At 47.3% G+C, this 18,558-nt stretch overlaps 1 protein-coding gene across 1 annotated transcript; it reads right to left on the bottom strand.

Moving 5' to 3' along the window:
- Window positions 1–14,119: 14,119 nt before the first annotated feature.
- On the bottom strand, window positions 14,120–18,062 carry LOC138510410 (zinc finger MYM-type protein 1-like). The gene is made up of 2 exons (XM_069626043.1): window positions 17,954–18,062; window positions 14,120–16,771 (listed from the first exon to the last, which is right to left on the bottom strand). The coding sequence occupies exon 2, from the start codon at window positions 16,421–16,423 to the stop codon at window positions 14,339–14,341; it is 2,085 nt and encodes a 694-aa protein (XP_069482144.1). The 5' UTR covers window positions 16,424–16,771; window positions 17,954–18,062; the 3' UTR covers window positions 14,120–14,338.
- Between the last annotated feature and the right edge of the window lie 496 nt (window positions 18,063–18,558).

The following is an 18,558-nucleotide window of genomic DNA, read 5'->3' as shown; positions in this document are numbered from 1 at the left end:
AAAGTTCCCCAATGTCTTTAAACGCACCTTGTTTTGTCTTTCAGATGCGGGATGCAGCGCCGAAGGCCTCCGGAGCGTGTGAAGAGTTGGTAAGCTTTTGTCTTTCAGATGCCGGAATGCAGTGTGAAGACCTCCGGAGCGCACGAAGAGTAGGTAAGCCTTTGTCTTTCAGATGCCGGAATGCAGCGCGAGGCGTTGGTGACAGCCGATGGACCAGGTAAGTGAAGAGCTGTCACTGAAGACCGTAATGCTAACCTGTTCTTTCTTGTCTTTATAGGTGTTGCTGAAGACTGGATTCAGGATGGTAAGCCTTTTTCCTTAGGCCCAGGATCAGATGCAGAAGACACGATGAGCGTTCTGCTGCAGAGGATGCAGAATAACGCAAAGCAAGATTCATCCATCAAGTGTGGTTTAAATAGCCTCCTGTAGTGCTTAGTAGTCTCCTTCATCAGCCACGCCTAGGTAAGAAAAGAGTTCCTGCTTTCCAGAAGAGTTCCAGTGTTCTGAATCTAGGGAGTGGCTCCTGCCCCACCCAACAGGAAAAGTAGTTCCAAACAGAAGAGGATCAGAGGCTCAACTGGCAGGCAAGTAAGCAGCATGGTCTGCTGCAGGTAAGTCCACCCAAGCATTATGAGCCCGGCGCTTCCAGCGCTGGGACTGGGCATATTTATGAGCCTGGTGCCACTGGCGCCAGGACTGGGTCCAAAAGGTCCCAATTGGGACTGGTTGGCACTCGGAACCTGGGTTATGGATCTGCTTCCAAGGGAGTTGGGAAAACCCTGACCTTTTGGAAGCAGAGATCATGACAGTACCCCCCCTCAAGGCCCCTCCCAAACCGGGCTTCTCCGGGGGTTTTGGCTTGTCAGGAAATGTTCGGTGAAATCTTTTGATTAGGCGAGGAGCGTGGACATATTCAGCAGGTTCCCAGGATCTCTCTTGGGGGCCGTAGCCTTTCCAGTCAATTAGGTAAAATAGTTTAGATTTGGAGATCTTGGAGTCCAGAATGCTTTTGACTTCAAACTCGAGTTCTCCATCAACTAGGATAGGTTTTGGAGATTTAGTTAGTCGGGTTTGAGGTTGCACGGGTTTTAATAGAGAGACGTGGAAGACCGGATGTATCTTCATGTGCGGGGGCAAGTCCAACTTGACCGCTACTGGGTTTACTATGGTAGTGATGGAATAGGGACCAAGGTATCTTGGGTTGAATGTGCGTGGCCCTTTTAGAGGTAGATATTTGGTGGATAACCAGACTTGATCCCCTACTTGATATTGAGGGGCTTCCTTCCGATGTTGATCTGCTCCTTTCTTGTATTGTTCTTTAGCCCTTTGAAGGTGAGAAACAGCTTCCTTAAAGGCTTGGGTGATTGTAGAATGCAGGTAGTCTACTGCTGGTGTTTCAAGATCTTGGAGGGGATCCAACTCCGAGGTTCGAGGGTGACTGCCGTACAAAAGAAAAAACGGGGTTTTCCCAGTTCCCGAATGGACAGAGTTATTGTAGGCATATTCGGCTATCCAAAGGATGTCTTTCCAAGTTTTTTCAGTTTGTTGCAGCATGCAGCGTAAATACTGTTCCAGAGTTTGATTGGTCCTCTCGGTTTGTCCGTCGGTCTGAGGGTGGTGACTGGTCGATAGTCTCACATCAATTTGAGCCGACCGACAGCAACTTCGCCAAAAATGAGAAATAAATTGACTACCTCGATCCGAAATTAGAACCGAAGGAAAACCGTGCAGTCGGACGATGTTTTCGAGAAATTCTCGGGCCAGAGTTGCTGCTGTTGGCAAGCCTTTGGGCGGAATGAAATGCGCCATCTTGGAGAATAAGTCCACGATTACTAGAATCGTATTGTATCCGGAGCATGGAGGTAGATCGGTGATGAATCCATAGAAAGCGTATGCCAAGGGCGAGGTGGGATGTCAATAGGGCGTAAGAGGCCTGCTGGTCTTTCCTTTTGACTCTTGTTTTGGGCGCATACTCCACAGGACATTATAAAGTCTCTGATATCTTTTTTCCAAGACGGCCACCAGAAGTAGCGCTTGATCTTTTCTGAGGTCTTGGCCATACCGGGATGTCCTTCCATTAAAGAATCGTGATAACAAGAGATTACTTTTTTCTGTAAATCTGTGCTGGGTAGGTATAATCGTTCTTGGAAATACAATAAGTTGTCCTTTACTGCAAAGTCCTTTCCCTGCAGATGCCAATTCTGTATGTCTGCTGGAGTTACAAGTTGCCTGGCCTTATCCTTAACTTCCTCTATGGATTCCGTGGCGATTACACCCAGAATTCTTTGTTCGGGAATGATTGGTACAGGTTTAGGGTTGATCAAGTGTTCTTCCACTCCCATCCGAGAAAGGGCATCAGCTTTACCGTTCTTTGTACCAGGTCGATAGGTAATTATGAAGTCAAACTCGGCAAAGAATAATGCCCAACGGAGTTGTCTAGAGGATTGGGCTTTTGCGGTTTTCAAATATTGCAGGTTTCGGTGATCCGTAATCACAGTAACGGTGTGTCGGGCCCCCAGCAGATAATGCCGCCAAGCCTTAAAGGCACACTTGATAGCCAGAAGTTCCTTGTCAGTAATCGTGTAATTGATTTCAGGAGGCGAGAATTTGCGGGACCAAAATGCCACGGGATGCAACTGATTGGTTACCAGGTCCTTTTGTGATAGAACTGCCCCCATGGCAAGGCTTGAAGCATCAGTTTCCACGATGTAGGGGAGTTCGGGGCGAGGGTGTTTTAAGATTGGTGCAGAGATAAATTTAGTCTTCAAATCCTGGAAAGCTTGTTCCGCCTCGGTAGACCATTCAAAACGTTTGTTTTTCTTTAACAAGGCAGTGATGGGCTGGACTATTCGAGAGAATTCGGGGATAAACCTGCGGTAAAGGTTAGCGAAGCCTAACATGCTTTGCACACCTTTTACGGAGGATGGTGATGGCCATTTGAGTACTGCATCGACCTTCTTTGAATCCATACGCACTCCGCCAGGTGATAATATGAATCCCAAGAATTCAACTTCAGTTACGTTGAAAACACATTTTTCCAACTTAGCGAAAAGTTTGTGTTGACGCAATCTTTCGAGGACCATTTTCACGTGTTTCCGATGTTCAGATTCCGATGAAGAATAAACGAGGATGTCGTCAATGTAAACAACAACACACACATCTATGAGCTCTCTGAGGACATCGTTCATAAAATATTGAAAGGCGGCCGGGGCATTGCAAAGTCCGAAGGGCATGACCTGATATTCAAATAGTCCATACTTGGTGCGGAAGGCCGTCTTCCATTCATCGCCCTCTTTTACTCGTACCAAGTGGTAAGCTCCTCTAAGATCCAGCTTTGTATATATGCATGCTTTTCTGACTTGGTCCAGGAGTTCAGGGATCAAAGGTAATGGATATCTATTCTTAACGGTGATCTGGTTCAGGGAGCGATAATCTATACAAGTTCTAAGGTCTCCTTCCTTTTTTGGAACGAAGAACAAAGCTGAAGAAGCAGGGGACTTGGAAGGACGAATAAACCCATTTGCCAGGTATTGATCCAGGTATTGTTGAAGGTGAAGGTTCTCAGGCTCGGTGAGGGCATAAATTCTACTACAAGGAGGAGTAGATCCAGGTATCAGGTCTATCTGGCAGTCATAAGACCTATGAGGAGGTAGAGAGTTAGCCTGATCCTTCCGGAAAACATCTTGGTATTCTAGGTATTCGGGAGGTAACTGGGGAGTCTCTGAAGAATTTGCTGCCAGTGCAACACCAGGTGGAGGGTGACAAGTAGAGACACATTCTGGAAACTGGACCGTTCTTGCTCGCCAATCGATCAGAGGATTGTGTTTCTCTAACCAAGGTATTCCTAGAATAATCTGAAACTGAGGGGCCTTGATCACATCGAACACGATCTTCTCATGGTGTCCATCTTGACTTACTAGCGTCACCTCTTGAGTGGTATGCGTTACTGGCCCGGAGGCTATCTCCGTACCATCCACTGTAGTAATGACGTCCTTTACAGCCTTGGGACAAAGAGTTAGATTCATCCTCAAAACCATTTCATGATCCACATAATTGCCGATAGCACCGCTGTCGACGTAAGCTTCAATTGCATGTAATCGATCCGGATTATCAGGGCTAATGAGGACCATAGGTATCACGAAATGCGAGGTCACGGAACTGGTTTTCACGCTCGGCAAGAGGACCTCTATTCTTGTCCGGCGAGGTCGTTTCCCTGCTCAGAGTTTGTAACTTTGGTAACTGCAGCTCCTACTGCCTTCTTGGCAGGTTTCACCGGACAGTCTCGAAGAAAGTGCCCTGAGTTTCCGCAATAGAGGCATAATTGCAACTGTTTTCTCCTTTCCCGCTCCTTTTGTGTTAGAGGACCTTTCAGACCCCCTATTTGCATGGGTTCCCCGGGGTCTACTCCTTTGGAAGGAGTTGGCGGTTTGGAAAATACTCGAGCATCAAACTTGGAACGATCGGCCTTCCTGTTCTGCAGTCTGTGATCTATTTGAACGACTAAGTCTATATAGTCCGAACAATCTTGTGGGGGATTCACTACTTGAGCTAACACATCTTTGAGCTCTCCACGTAGACCTCTATAAAACAGCGTAATCCTTTTGTCCTCAGGCCATTGAGTTTCCACTATCAGTCTGTTGAAAGACGCAATATAAGCCAAAAGGTCTTGATTACCTTGTCGCAACGAAAGAAGCTCATTGTCCAAGGCCTGCCCCTGTGAATGTCTTGCGAACAGTTTTTCCATACTGAGCTGAAAAGCTTGAAAATCATGGAGGACCGGATCATCTTGATTTACTAGAGGGATCGACCAGTCTGCCGCATTGCCACTAAGGTACGAAAGCACGAAAGCTACTTTAGCTTGATCAGTTGGAAAGGCTGCTGGCCGGCATAAGAAATGCAACCGGCACTGATTGATAAATACTGCAAACCTCTTTGGGTCACCAGAAAATCGTTCGGGCGGAGCCAGAGGTACATTCCCAGGTAGGTTGATCTGCACTGGATTCATAGAGGATGTAGAAGGAAGATTTCCCCCAGATGCGGGTAACGGGGTCTGTCCGGCTTGTGACTGTAGCAATTGTCTAGCGAGATCATCTGTTCGCTCCTTGGAAATAATCAGTTCCCTTCTTAGAGCGTTCGTTTCCTGACGGGCTGCATGCACTCCTGCCCTTAGTTCCCCAAGTAACTGGGCTAGCTGGTCGGTATCCGAGGTTTCCATAGCGCCTGGACGGGAGTTTTGTGGTAGGCTTTGCGTTCTGTAACGCTCACCTGATTCCCGTAGAGGCGCCGGTCTTGACTGGGCGTATACTGTATCTGCAAAGGTGATGTGTAACACACGGCTGGCTCTTTGGGCTGGACCTCTGTGCACTGTATGTCTGACTTGAAGGGTAAGATGTCTGCAGATAGAAAATATGGGATTAAGGAACTGGGTTATTGAATGTCTCTCTCTTCTTCCCTTTCTCTTCTCCTGTAGAACCCCAAAGGTTAACGCTCTCACCTTAGGTAAGTGAACGCCGTGCTCTCCATCTGCCTCGGGGCAGGGTGCTGTAACCAGTTTCTTCACTGGATAAGGGGAGCAGGCCTCTTGACTTCAGAGGACTGCTGTCCGTCGTTTACTGCACGAACGGTAAGTTTCGAGTAATTCTAATGTCTTTAAAGTCTTTAGTAATGATGTTTCTTGTTTTGCAGGGTTCCGGCGATGGCGGATGACGGGCTGAAGTGAGTTGAAGATGGAGCCCGTGTGATGAATAGAAGCGCCTGGAAGCACGTAAGTAAGCGCTTGTTGCCTGCTTCACGATGCGCTCTAACTGTCTTTTTATTTTGCAGGTACAAGTTCGGAGCGGCTGCAGGGTGCCGGAATACCCACTGGGTTAGATGTGGAAAGGAGTAATGGCACGTGAGTATTAAAGTTCCCCAATGTCTTTAAACGCACCTTATTTTGTCTTTCAGATGCGGGATGCAGCGCCGAAGGCCTCCGGAGCGTGTGAAGAGTTGGTAAGCTTTTGTCTTTCAGATGCCGGAATGCAGTGTGAAGACCTCCGGAGTGCACGAAGAGTAGGTAAGCCTTTGTCTTTCAGATGCCGGAATGCAGCGCGAGGCGTTGGTGACAGCCGATGGACCAGGTAAGTGAAGAGCTGTCACTGAAGACCGTAATGCTAACCTGTTCTTTCTTGTCTTTATAGGTGTTGCTGAAGACTGGATTCAGGATGGTAAGCCTTTTTCCTTAGGCCCAGGATCAGATGCAGAAGACACGATGAGCGTTCTGCTGCAGAGGATGCAGAATAACGCAAAGCAAGATTCATCCATCGGGTGTGGTTTAAATAGCCTCCTGTAGTGCTTAGGTGTCTCCTTCCACAGCCACGCCTAGGTAAGAAAAGAGTTCCTGCTTTCCAGAAGAGTTCCAGTGTTCTGAATCTAGGGAGTGGCTCCTGCCCCACCCAACAGGAAAAGTAGTTCCAAACAGAAGAGGATCAGAGGCTCAACTGGCAGGCAAGTAAGCAGCATGGTCTGCTGCAGGTAAGTCCACCCAAGCATTATGAGCCCGGCACTTCCAGCGCTGGGACTGGGCATATTTATGAGCCTGGTGCCACTGGCGCCAGGACTGGGTCCAAAAGGTCCCAATTGGGACTGGTTGGCACTCGGAACCTGGGTTATGGATCTGCTTCCAAGGGAGTTGGGAAAACCCTGACCTTTTGGAAGCAGAGATCATGACAGTTGGACTACTGTGACAGCCACTTTCAAAATTCTACCTGCCTCCACTCTCCACCCTCTACCACTAATCCAGTACAGGACTGCAAGACTTGTCCTTGGCCTCAAGCCCTGGGATCCTATCTCTCCAGCTCTGAAATCCCTTCATTGGCTACCAGTGGATGAAAGGATACATTTTAGACCCTCTGCATTGTGCACAAGGATTTCTGAGGCCTGGGTCCAAAATACCTTCAACTATCCCTCTGTCAATACCTCCCCTCTCGAGTCCTTTGCTCCTTTACCTCACACTCCCTCCGGGTCAGTCGTTTATCGAACAAACAAGCTGGGGACAGATCTGTGTCTACGGCTGGGACCTCCCTTTGGAACAGCCTACCTGCCACGTTGAAACTTGGGGAGAAACATCTCTGCTTCCGGAAGCACCTCAAGACCTTCCTATATGCTCCTGCATTAGCCCCTCTTCTCCTGAGCTGAACTGTTTTCTCTCATGGCACTGTGCACCTGGACACCCTCTGTCCTTCGGGCCCAGGTACCTGCTCACCCTGCCTCGCTGCTGCACTGCCTCCAGGCCTCCCATTGTAATGGGTCCTGCACATATACCCATACAGTCCCCCACTCTTCTTCTGCACTTATCAGATTTGCCCTATCCAAATGATCTTGCACTTGCCACTTGATGGCTGCACTACCACCTTTTGAATGTCTATTCTATCATTAGACTTCATTTTAATTCTTTAGTCTCCTCTGTTTGGCACTTTCCACTTCTCCCCCTTCCAGGGACTTTACCCCGTTTCCCCTTCTCCATGCACTTACGTGTTCTCAATGTCACTATGCCCAGTAAGATAGTAGTTTTAATTTTCTTTTCTCCCTTGTTCCCCTCCCTTTGCTTGGTTGCGCTCTGAGCCACTTGTGTACAAGGGCAATCTTGATGAGATGTCATATCATGTCATATACATCCTTTGTCCTTGGTGCAGTGTGTCTCACTCTGACTGTGCTGATGGCAGTGGCTCCCTGTGCACATGTGTGCACAATCATGCTCCCTGTGCATTCCATGTATGCCCTAGGTGTCCTTGACCGCCTGCTCATTGTAGTACATCTCCGGTTGATCCAAGTGTCATGGTATTTGGACAGCCATTTCATGCTCATTGTGGGTTTGTGTGTCATCACGCACAACTTTAGGGTGTCCACATCTGTGTCGTGCACATGGCTCCCCCTGTTACAGGCCCCCTGCCTCTGTTCAACTGCTGTTGTGTCTTCTGCATGCATAGGTGTACTACTGATGGTTCCTCATCTGTCCTGCATCATGTCCACTTCTCATCGGCTGTAGTGACATTTGACTGACGAGATGCAATAGACGCATGCCAACACTGTCTGCCAATGCACATTTGTGTGGTGAACCTTTCATTATCATGCAGTGCCTCGTGTTTAACGGTATCCATGCTACATAGTGCATACCATTTGCACATGATGGCTGCAATTGGCCTTACACTGCCGTCATGTTTGGAGATTGACATCACTACGTACATGTTGATGTTGGAAGTTGAGGGGGTACAAATGCACTGCACCGCACACACCCACTCCTGTGCCAAGTTCCGCCCTTCAACATGCCAACACAATGCTGCTGTGTGATAATGACCTGCCATGTATGTACCCATGTCCCTCCTTTCACTGTATAGAAACGCAGTAGCGTAGGTGCCTCCTGTGACACATGTACTGTGAATAGTCGATGGTTGTTGAGTGCTGCATGTGAACATGCATGTTACACGTGTCATGGTGTGTTTGGTGTGATTGCCAGCTGTGGATGTTTGTGTGTTCCCACATGCTTATGCTACGTGCCATCTCTTTGTTGCCATCTGTCTTTTCTGCCTTGGATATGTGCCTGCTAGAAGTTGTGTGTGATGCAGGTGATGGGCAACATGCAAAACATGTGTTGGCTTCACATTTTTCGCACATCCTTTTCTGCTTTCGGGATACCCTTGCATTGCAATACCACTGGATGCATGTTGGGGTTTGAGTTGTGTGTGACATGTCTGCTTCATGTGTTGGCTGTCAATGTTGTGATCTGTATGTGTGTGGTATGTGCTACTGACATGCGTGTTCATGTTTCTTTTGTTTATGTTGCAGGTGATGACGCACTGGAGACAGAGGATGACGTTATCATCCCAGACACGGTGGTCAGTTCACATGACCAACCAGGCACCAGTGGTGGTCGTGGGGTGGCAGCCCACGAGAACCCACTGGTGCTCCAGGCCATCCTGTCCAGAGCAGACTCTGAGTATGGATCCTTTGACCACTATGTTGAGATGGATCTGCATCATGACGTGTCGTCGCCGGTAAGTTATTCTGTGTTGGATGATTTTCTGTCCGTGTCACCTGCAGTAGGGGGACAGGCGGGGTTGGAATGTCCGCCTGTGGTGGTTACGGGTGCAGGGTCACACTCCACACCAGTTGGCCATGTTCCTGGGGCATCAGGTTGATGGAGGGATGCAGTCCTGCAGCCGCGGGTGGCACCAACCCAGCAAGGACCATGTCTCCTTGGGCCCGGCAGGTGTCGTGTCTGGCAACGTGGTGGCCGTGTGCCACCAGGGTCAACTGATTGTGAGCATGCCAATATTGCCATAGCACAGCAACATTGGGGAGCAGTTGAGATGATGGCTCAAGGTATGTAAAGTGTGGCCAGTTCCATCCTCCTCTCTGAAGGGCAGGTGGAGCTCCAGCAGCAGGCTACGCGGTCCACCTGCCACTCACTCAGGCTGGGCAAGGCGGCCTCTGACAGGGCACGCCGGGCTGAAAATGGTGGCTCTGCATCAAGCACTTGCTGCTCAGGCAGAGGCACACCGTGAAGCCCTGAGGGTCGAACACCAATCCCTCTGATCTACTCTGGGTGCGCTCATGATGGACGATATGATATGATATGATATGGCATTTGTAACGCGCCTATATGCCATATCATATCATATCATATCATATCGTAGAGAGTAGGCAGGCAGAAGACAGGATGGAGCGGCTTGAAAGAACCATCTCAGCTGAACTCCATGCAAGCCAGGGGTGCTCCGTATGTCATGTGAGGCCATGCAGGCAGAACTCCATCTTACAAGTGAGTCCTTGCAGGAGGAAGCATGTGTGACACATGAGGTAATTCATGCAGACCTACGTATCATTGCCATGCAGGAACTGGCTTACCAGACCCGCATGCTTGCTGCCGCTGAGGGGCAAGCCGCAGATAGGCGTGGTCAGGCAACCATCCAGAGGGTGACGATGATGACAACCTATCTCCCACATAGGTCGGGCAGTACAGGCGCTGATCCCATTGAGTTTTTTTAAAAAGAAATCTCAACATCTACACATGTGGGTGTTGAGGTTCAGCATGTACCTCCCCCCTCCTGGGTGCCTCCCCACCTCCCGGGTCATATGTGGCCATTTTTGATTTTTTTCTTTTTTTTCTGCAAATACTTTTTTCTTTTTTTCTTTTTTATCTATTGTGCATTCATGTGACAGTGTGGTGCTTTGTGGCATTTGAAGGCATCCACTGTGTGTTCCAGCAGGGCCCATTCAGGCTTGTCTCATGTATGTGTTTTGCTTGGGGTCCAAACACATATGCTACTCCTGCTTCCCCTTTCCATGGGCTCGCAAGGATGGCTTGGTGCGACAGCATCTTACACAGGGGCATTGGGTTTCCGTCATATCTGTGGCCAGCCTGCAGTCATACTTGTGCATACACCCCAAGTGGGTATTCCGGATGGCTTCTCCAATGCATGTCTGTACTTCATTTTGGTGAGAATTCTGTTGACTGTGCATTTCATCATGCTGCTTGTGATTTTTTAATGACTTGACTGTCTATGTTCATGCACTTCCTGCTGTAGGTGGTACCATGCACCCTTTGGCTGTATAGCACACACTGATGGTGGGAGGGGTCCGTGTGCAGACAATTTTGCATTGGGACACTTGGCCTACAGTGATTTTGATATGCCACATCAATGCTGCACGCTGAGTTATCCTTGTGACCACGTATTTCATCGACCCCCAATTCCTTGCTTCCCATGCTTTGGCCATCTTGCAGTCCTGCCTCGTGTTTTGTTGTGCCATTTGAAATATGCTGCATTGCTTTTGACTTGACTGTCCTGTTTGTGGCCTGGCCCTGCTCCTCCCTCCCATTGGTTGCACTTGGCCCTTGAGACAATCCGGGCAACCAGGAGGCTGGAGCCAGCCACCACTACCAAAGGCCCACAACAGAGGCCCTGTGTACCCCTGTCCACCACCCTTCTGGGTCCCTTGATTGTCCCCCTGCCTCCCCTGTCCCCTGCCTGTCTAAACCTGCCCCCTGCCAGTCTCACCTGTCTCCCTTGCCCCCGCCAGTCTCCACCTGCCCCCTGCCAGTCTCCCTCTGTCTCCCCCCTTCACCGTCACACCCCCTCCCCTTCTGCACTCTCTTCTTTCCCTCTGCAACCGTTTGTGTGCTTTCTTTTCCCCTCTCACCCTTCCTGCCTTTACACCTTGGCCCCCTCCTCCCTTATCTCCTCCCTCTCCCACTCCGCCAGCCTTTCCCCTCCTCCTTTTCCTCTGTCTGTCTTTTTCTGGCACTACCCCAATTGCCGCCAGGCATTGTGATACGTAGCTGCTTGTTCTTTGCAGACACTTCCCCCTCTCCCTCCGTCCATCCACCCCCCACCTTCACATTTTTGAGTTTTATTTTGGCACTTACTTTTATCATCAGTCTTTCCACCACTGATTACAGCTGGTCTGTTCCCCCTTTCCCTTCTGTGTTTCTTCTCCCCATCACCAGCACTATCTTGATTATTCATCGACCTTCAATTGTTTGTCACTGGTTTTGTTACTCTCCTCACCCTTCCCTCCTCTTCAATCCCCCCATCCCTATGTGACTCTTGCACTGCAACTATTGCCGTCAGGCATAGCAATGTTGATGCTAGTTTTGTTTTCCCACACTCCCTCCCTGGACTCTCCCTTATTGTTACAAGCACTTGTACTATCTACTTTGATTTGATTGTTATTTTTCACATTCTGGACTGTTTGAAGGACTTGTAGGAATGTACTGTTATTCTCCCTTGTTCCCTCCATCCCTGAGGCACTTTGATGCACTTTGTGTGTAGGCCCTATACGGATTTACAATGAATCAGTGATTACTCACTGTCTGCCATTGTCGATGTGGGGTACTCTGTACATGATATGTTCTGCTGGTCATTGGCTGATCCTATGTTGAGTTTGATTTTGAGGTGTTAGGGGATTGGTGTGGTTTAACATACAGGGGGGTCCTTGAGTGCAATGTTCACATGTGCTGTGTACAGGACACTGAGGCTCACTTCATTTCACATGCATATATTCGATGCATGTCCCTACTAACACAAACACTTAGCCAAAGCCACCCCGGCGACACCATGCACACAAGTACACCCAGATTGCCGTCTGCTGTGTCCCTACAATCCATGTTCACTTCCAATTAATTGATCGTGTACATGCATCACACGGTACTATTTTGTTGATTGTACTTATTTTTCATGCTGCTCAAGGGGTTTCTCCAATGCAATGCACACTCACTGTGCTGTCCGGTGAGCGGTGTGTTGCAGGAGACACACACGCAGCACACAGTTTTTGTAATGCCAATGTGCTATTGTCCAATGTGCATGGCAACAGGTATTCTGACTTTTGTTGCTTGTACCACTGGTGGCATGCATTTGTGCCACAGTTTTCAGGGTGTGAGGTTTTGGTCAGTCATTTCTTCAGATTCCATGTCAGGTGTAATTGTCTGGTGCCTATTTACATTTCTCACGTGGCACTTCATGACTATTGTGTCATGTGTTGTGCATATGGTTTGATGTTTTGCCGTTGCATACCATGGCATGGTGTGGCAGACAGGGGTCATGGGGGTTGGGAGGGTTTGGGTGGCATACCAGTACTTTCATGCCCTGTTTTGCAGGGGGTGGGTGGGATATGCACCTTGCATGTGTTCCTTTTGGTCACACATGTGGCACTTCCGTGGACATATTCTCAGAGTGGTAAGGTTGTGACAGTTAACTGTCCCTTTCTCATCCTCAATTGTCACCAGGTATGTGCCAGGCCTGTGTGCACTCTGCAGGGGTTGGAGTTTAGGTGAAAAATGTGGCCACAAGCTGGATACTGGCTGCCTCGCCACGTGCCCTTTCCCCTCCCATGCGCAGCAGCCGTGCATGTGGTTGGGGATGTGGGGGCACCACCATGTCCACCGGTACGCCCCACCGCGTTGCAACGTTGTGCAGGACACATGCTGCCACAATGATCCTGCACACTACTGGGGGTGCATATAGTAGCTGTCTGCCAGAGCGGTCGACGGAGCGGAAGCGTGACTTGAGCACTCCGAATGTGCGCTCCACTATGCCCCTGGTTGCAACATAGGCTGTGTTGTATCTTACCTGGGGTGGTGTGGTGGGGGTCCATGTTGGCATTTGTGTTGCCAAATCTTTAGTAACTTCAATAATATACTCCGCTATTGAATGTTTAGTTATCTCAGATCATTCATTAGAAATGGTACCAACAGATTGAGGTTTACTAACTGATTACTCCAACACATTAGCCCTCATTACGACCCCGGCGGTAAGCGAAAAACGATGCCGGTAAATGATTACCGGCATCGTTTACCGCTAGGTCTGATCATGACCCGTGAAAGTGCTATTAGCGGCATCGTAGTTAACGGTGCTGCTAACAGCACCAAGTTTGCGCGCACGCGACCTTCCACTCCGTAAGTACTGGCATCGCGCAAAGGTAGGCAAATCACGAACCAATCGGACATGCTCTTAACGCCATCGCAAAGGCCGTTAAGTACCTTACCGCCATGGTACTAATTCCGCTATCGCGAAACAAACGTAAATGGCCATGTGCAGTGTTTCCAGCTGCCACAGGTGCACAGAATCAGCACAGGTGGAGGCAATACAGACTCACCAAGTACAAAAAGAGCACACCCCAGCCCTTCCCACACCCAGTCACACTCCACAATGATTCCAATACGACTAGCAATGTTGGGGCTGGAGGACCTGATTGCAATGCAAGTGCTACAACTACAACAACAACAACAGGCAGCACAGAGGAGACGCAGGAGGAGAAGGAGGGCAAGGCAGGGCCAGCAAGCCCCACCAGCACAGCCAGTGCCACCACGCAGGCAGCCCCCAATCCAGGGGCGTAGGAGACCCATAAAATCTGGGGGGGGACAGGGGACACTTTGGGACTTTTCTTTCTTTATTTATTTATTTATTTATTTATTGTTTTTTAGTCAAAGAACTCGACTTTTTGCAAAATTAAAATAGCAGTACGTACTAAATCACATATATCATCACTGTATAAAACAAGAGAAAAGAAAAAGAAAACAGAAGAAAATTAAGAAAAAGAAAAGCAGTTCAGTCAAGAGTACAAAATTCTTTTATTTGTCGTCTCACTTCAGAAGGCTGAGCTCACGTAAAAATCTTACCACTTCCCAGGTCAAAAGGCTTTCATGGCCTGCGCGTAGCTCGTCCCAAAAAGATTGGGTGTCCACCCACCATTCCTGGCTTGTCCACAAATCTCACAAACTGTACAACCCTCTTAACGGGGGCTTTGCTGCAGACACAAACCACAGAGTAAAATGATCTGTCAATTATTTTGTAGTAAGTGATGATCATGAGCATTTGTCCAAAAAAACAAATATTTTTTTCCGCCGTTCGGTACGCATGATAAATTGTTTTGCAATTGTTTGTATGTCCACCAGATCAATTATATCTTTGAGTATATTGCACACACAAACATGATTGAGTCTTTTCTGAGTCATTGTTGTGCGCAGCCAGGTTTTCAGTCGTCGTAAAGCACTAAAGCTCCTCTCAGCCTCACAGGAAGACACTGGAACAGTTAGGAGGATCCGCAGTAGCTTCTCAACCTGTGCAAAGAAAGCTCTTTCTGTGCAAGGCATCCGTCGAAAGATCTCTACCAATTCAGAGATGGAAGAATATTTATGGACGCTTGATAATGTTGTTAATTGTGCCGAGAAGAGGGGATATTCAATTTCTGGATACTTAACAATATTTTCTGCGCTTCTGCCCGTTAGAAGCAGCTGTTCAATGTGTTCATACATTTGGATGCCTCCCTGGTCAAAACGCTGCTTAAGTTGAACAGAAACGGTATCTAAAAGTTCAAAATACTGTGGTCTGTAGTAGTCCTTTATGGTTCTTGGGTGAACATTTTCAGCTAATCCTTCATCAATACGTTTTGGAATGTGGCGTCGTCTGGGCAGTTCTATCTCCTTCAGTTCACATTTTGTCACCATATTGTTATTGTACATTAGTAGACTGTCAAACGATTGTTCGTTGCGAAGTTTTAGGATGGCACTGTGTGTGTGATTCACAGATGCAAGTAATCCCGATACTGTTTGTTGGTTTCCTTGCATGGCAATATTCAAGCACTCAAGGAGCTGCATGACTTGGACAACAATCTGCAGCCCTAAAAAAGTTATTCCCTCTTGAAATTGTTTTAATAGGCCACGGGCACGAGCGGGCACATCACCACTATTCTTGGAAGCTGCCATTTCTTCTAATGTTTCCAGAATAGCCTCATAATTATCCATTACTTTTTGTACAGCTTTTACCCGAACCGTCCAGCGCGTGGGTAACAATGGCTTGATTTTGGCAACCTTGGCTGGACCTTCAGTTGATTGCTGGACAATATCTGCAAATTTTGTGCGGCATGTCATAGATTGCCCAAACAGATTACCAAGCTCTTGAACATACAGTATTGCATCTTCCATTATGGAACACTGTTGTGCTGCAGCCTGAATGACTAAGTTTGTACAGTGAGCTCCACAATGGACATACAATGCAAGTGGTTGTTGTTGCCGTATTATTGCTTGTGCACCATGGTACTTCCCTGCCATATTTGCTGCACCATCATAAGTTTGTGCTCTAAGCATTGCCAAAGACAGACCCTGACGACATAAAACATCCTTTACAATGTTAGCAATTGATGCTCCGCTGGTATCCTCTGCTTGGTAAAGTCCAATAAAATCTTCATGTGGCCAAAGATCTTGGTCAACATATCGGATACAAAAACATTCTTGTTCTTGACCAGATATATCTTGTGTGCCATCAACTATAACAGCAAAGGGATTGTCTCCGATACTATTACAGAGTATACGCAAAATTGCATGAGACAATAACTGCAGAACTTCATTTTGGATGTCTGGACTCAAGTATTCAGCTCTGCTTGATGTGATCCGTTGTTTCAGACAAGGCACATCATCTGCTCGTGCCTCGAGAACTTGCCTAAAATTCCCATCTTTGTCATCATGCCCACGCAGGGCAAGACCTTGTTTGGCCAGAAGAGCAATCGTGTGAATTATCTTGTTAAGACAAAACCAAGAATCTTGTTGCTTTTTTACTTGTTGCCAAAGTTGTGAATCAATTGGTTTACTTGCTTTATGGTGTGCCAATTGCTTTACAGAGTATGCATGAGCAGAACTATTTTGATGCTTGTTGAACTTTTCGAGAGCCTTTTTCCAATTGTTGAAACCAATAGTAACAAACGCTTGCTCAGCGTTCTTCGAGAGATCAACCAGTTTCAATGCAGCAGACTTTGCACATGGGAGCAAATAACTCCTTCCAGTTTGGTACTGTAGTGCAACCATGGAAAATCTTTGAACCAGCTTTCCTGAAAATGCAATACGCGCTTCTTTTGATTTTGGGACTGCACTACAATGGTTTGAACTGGTATACATTTCACAGATGGGTGATTTGGGCCGATTGCACTTAGAAGAGCTCCCTCGTCCTCGCTATCTGAAAGGCTGGTTGATTTTTGTTCAACAAAGATTTCACAGTTGTCCTGGTCATCTTCGGCATTGCCAGTTGTTGCCCCAAGGATATGTTCTGCTCCATAGATACTTTCGCCATATTCATTTGTGGGCGTGGCTGGGAAACCGTCATGTGAAGTAATTGCAATGCATTCAATTGGAACCTCATTAGTACATTCAACTTCTGATCCTACTTGTTGGTCAGGGGACTGCAAAACAGGCATGTTCTCTGCTTCACTGGACTGTTTTGGAACAAAGAATTTACGAATGTCCATTCTGAAAAAGAAAAAAGAAGACTACATTCGGAAATAGAAAAAAAGGACACTATACAGCTATAGCAATTTCGGCCAGACATGGAATTGGCAATGCAATGTTACCATTTATAAAAAAGTATTTGTTGTGTACAGTACAGTGTACCTATACAAGATGCCCACTCCTGTGACTTTCTCACAGATATGTTGATGCCCAGGGTAGTTGGGTGAGGGAGTAGGAGTAAAAAGGCACACTGAATGCCACAGTGAAAGTTGATATAGAAATGCAATAAAAACATCCACTCGCCAATAAACACTGAGGGGTTGATCAATTTCTTTTAGGGCCATAAACCTATAGTATGTGTGTGTGTGTGTGTTATATGTGTGAGTGGCTTGCCAGAAATATATTCTGTGTCTCGCTCTCCACGCAGTGCCATTCCAAGGGCTTGTGGAGGTAAGTTCTGCAATTCAAGTGTGGGAGTGGGACCAATGTAATTGTGTAGGGTGACCACAGGAAATGAAATCATGGGGAATTACATCACTAGAAAAATAAATTACTTACCTCTATAAACATAGTTTCTCGAACAAAGCAAGGTGCCCGGGCAACATGCATCCCCAACCCATTTCATCCTATTACCATGCTGGGTGGGAAGGGCAGCAGGGCACACAGATGAAAGGCATTCTTAATTGGGCATTGCCAATGCCAACAGTTTTGGCTTTTGTGTAGGTCTGGGAAAGGCATTTGCCAGGCACTGTCATAGTGGTCTTAACTGGATTCTAGCAGCTGCAAGGTGGTGAGAGTACCTGGGCATTATGGACATATAATAGCACTGCTAGGTGAATGCCTGATGTTGATAAACAAGCTGAAATTGTTGGCTTTGCCAACGCGTGTTTTTAACAGAACTTCTGTGAAGGACATGCATAGTGCTTATAAATCGATTGGCTGAAGGTAGACCTGGGTACATAATTTTTATTACACGAGTAGCGGGTTTGCAGATGCTTTCAAAAAACACTGACAGGCACTTGAGTGCAAAGTTTGATGGTAAGGTTTGAATAAAGCAAGCACAAACAGTTCCCGTGAGAAGGTGGTGTCGGCAGCGAGGGAAATAAAAACAGTAATACTTCCAACAAAAAAGATCAGCACACACAGGATCGGACAAAAGAGGGTTGCAATATATATGTCATTCTGTTAATCAACTTTACTCACTTATTATGCTGTGTACGTTGTCCGCTTTCCTGTGTGAGGTTCGGCTGCTGCAAGTAATCGAAAATCAGCTCTGGCACATGCGCTTCACTGCTTCAGGTCTTCAAAGTTCTTTTTTGAACCAAGGACATATGAAGCACAATGTTAGATGCGCACAGAACAACATATTTATTTATGAAGTTTTGGAACATGCACATTGCTAGCTTTCCAACACCGGACACTTGCCTAACACTGCACATTTCTCAGGCTTATCAAAAATCTCTTCCCTCTCCATACATCCTCTCGTCCTATTCTATGTTCCACTAATCTGCAGACTGGAGAACCAGGCCACAGAAAACATATTCCACACTTCGGATACGTGGAAGTACAGTATTCAGTTATATACTACAGAGGCAACTGCTGTAGTATATAACTGAATAACAAATTACATTGACTCACCAAACCGATCACACATGGAAATTGAGTACCAGCTTGGTCTACCTTCCGTTACACACTATCTGAACACAACACTACTTCCTGCGTTTGTTGGCTGTGCTGTAGTGCGCGTTTTATTCTGATGGCCAGGCCTCCCAGTATAACCTCCCTTGTCTGACCTGGCAGGTGCTGCC

The sequence above is a fragment of the Ambystoma mexicanum genome, chromosome 6p, assembly GCF_040938575.1.
Source record: "Ambystoma mexicanum isolate Mex_15411 chromosome 6p, UKY_AmexF1_1, whole genome shotgun sequence".
Lineage (NCBI taxonomy): Eukaryota > Metazoa > Chordata > Amphibia > Caudata > Ambystomatidae > Ambystoma > Ambystoma mexicanum.
The sequence above is the reverse complement of the archived record's forward strand: the minus strand, read 5'-3'. Positions and strand labels throughout refer to the sequence as shown.

Excerpts from the sequence above, each read along its gene's own strand:
- LOC138510410 (XM_069626043.1), bottom strand. The coding sequence starts at position 16,423 with ATGTATACCAGTTCAAACCATTGTAGTGCAGTCCCAAAATCAAAAGAA.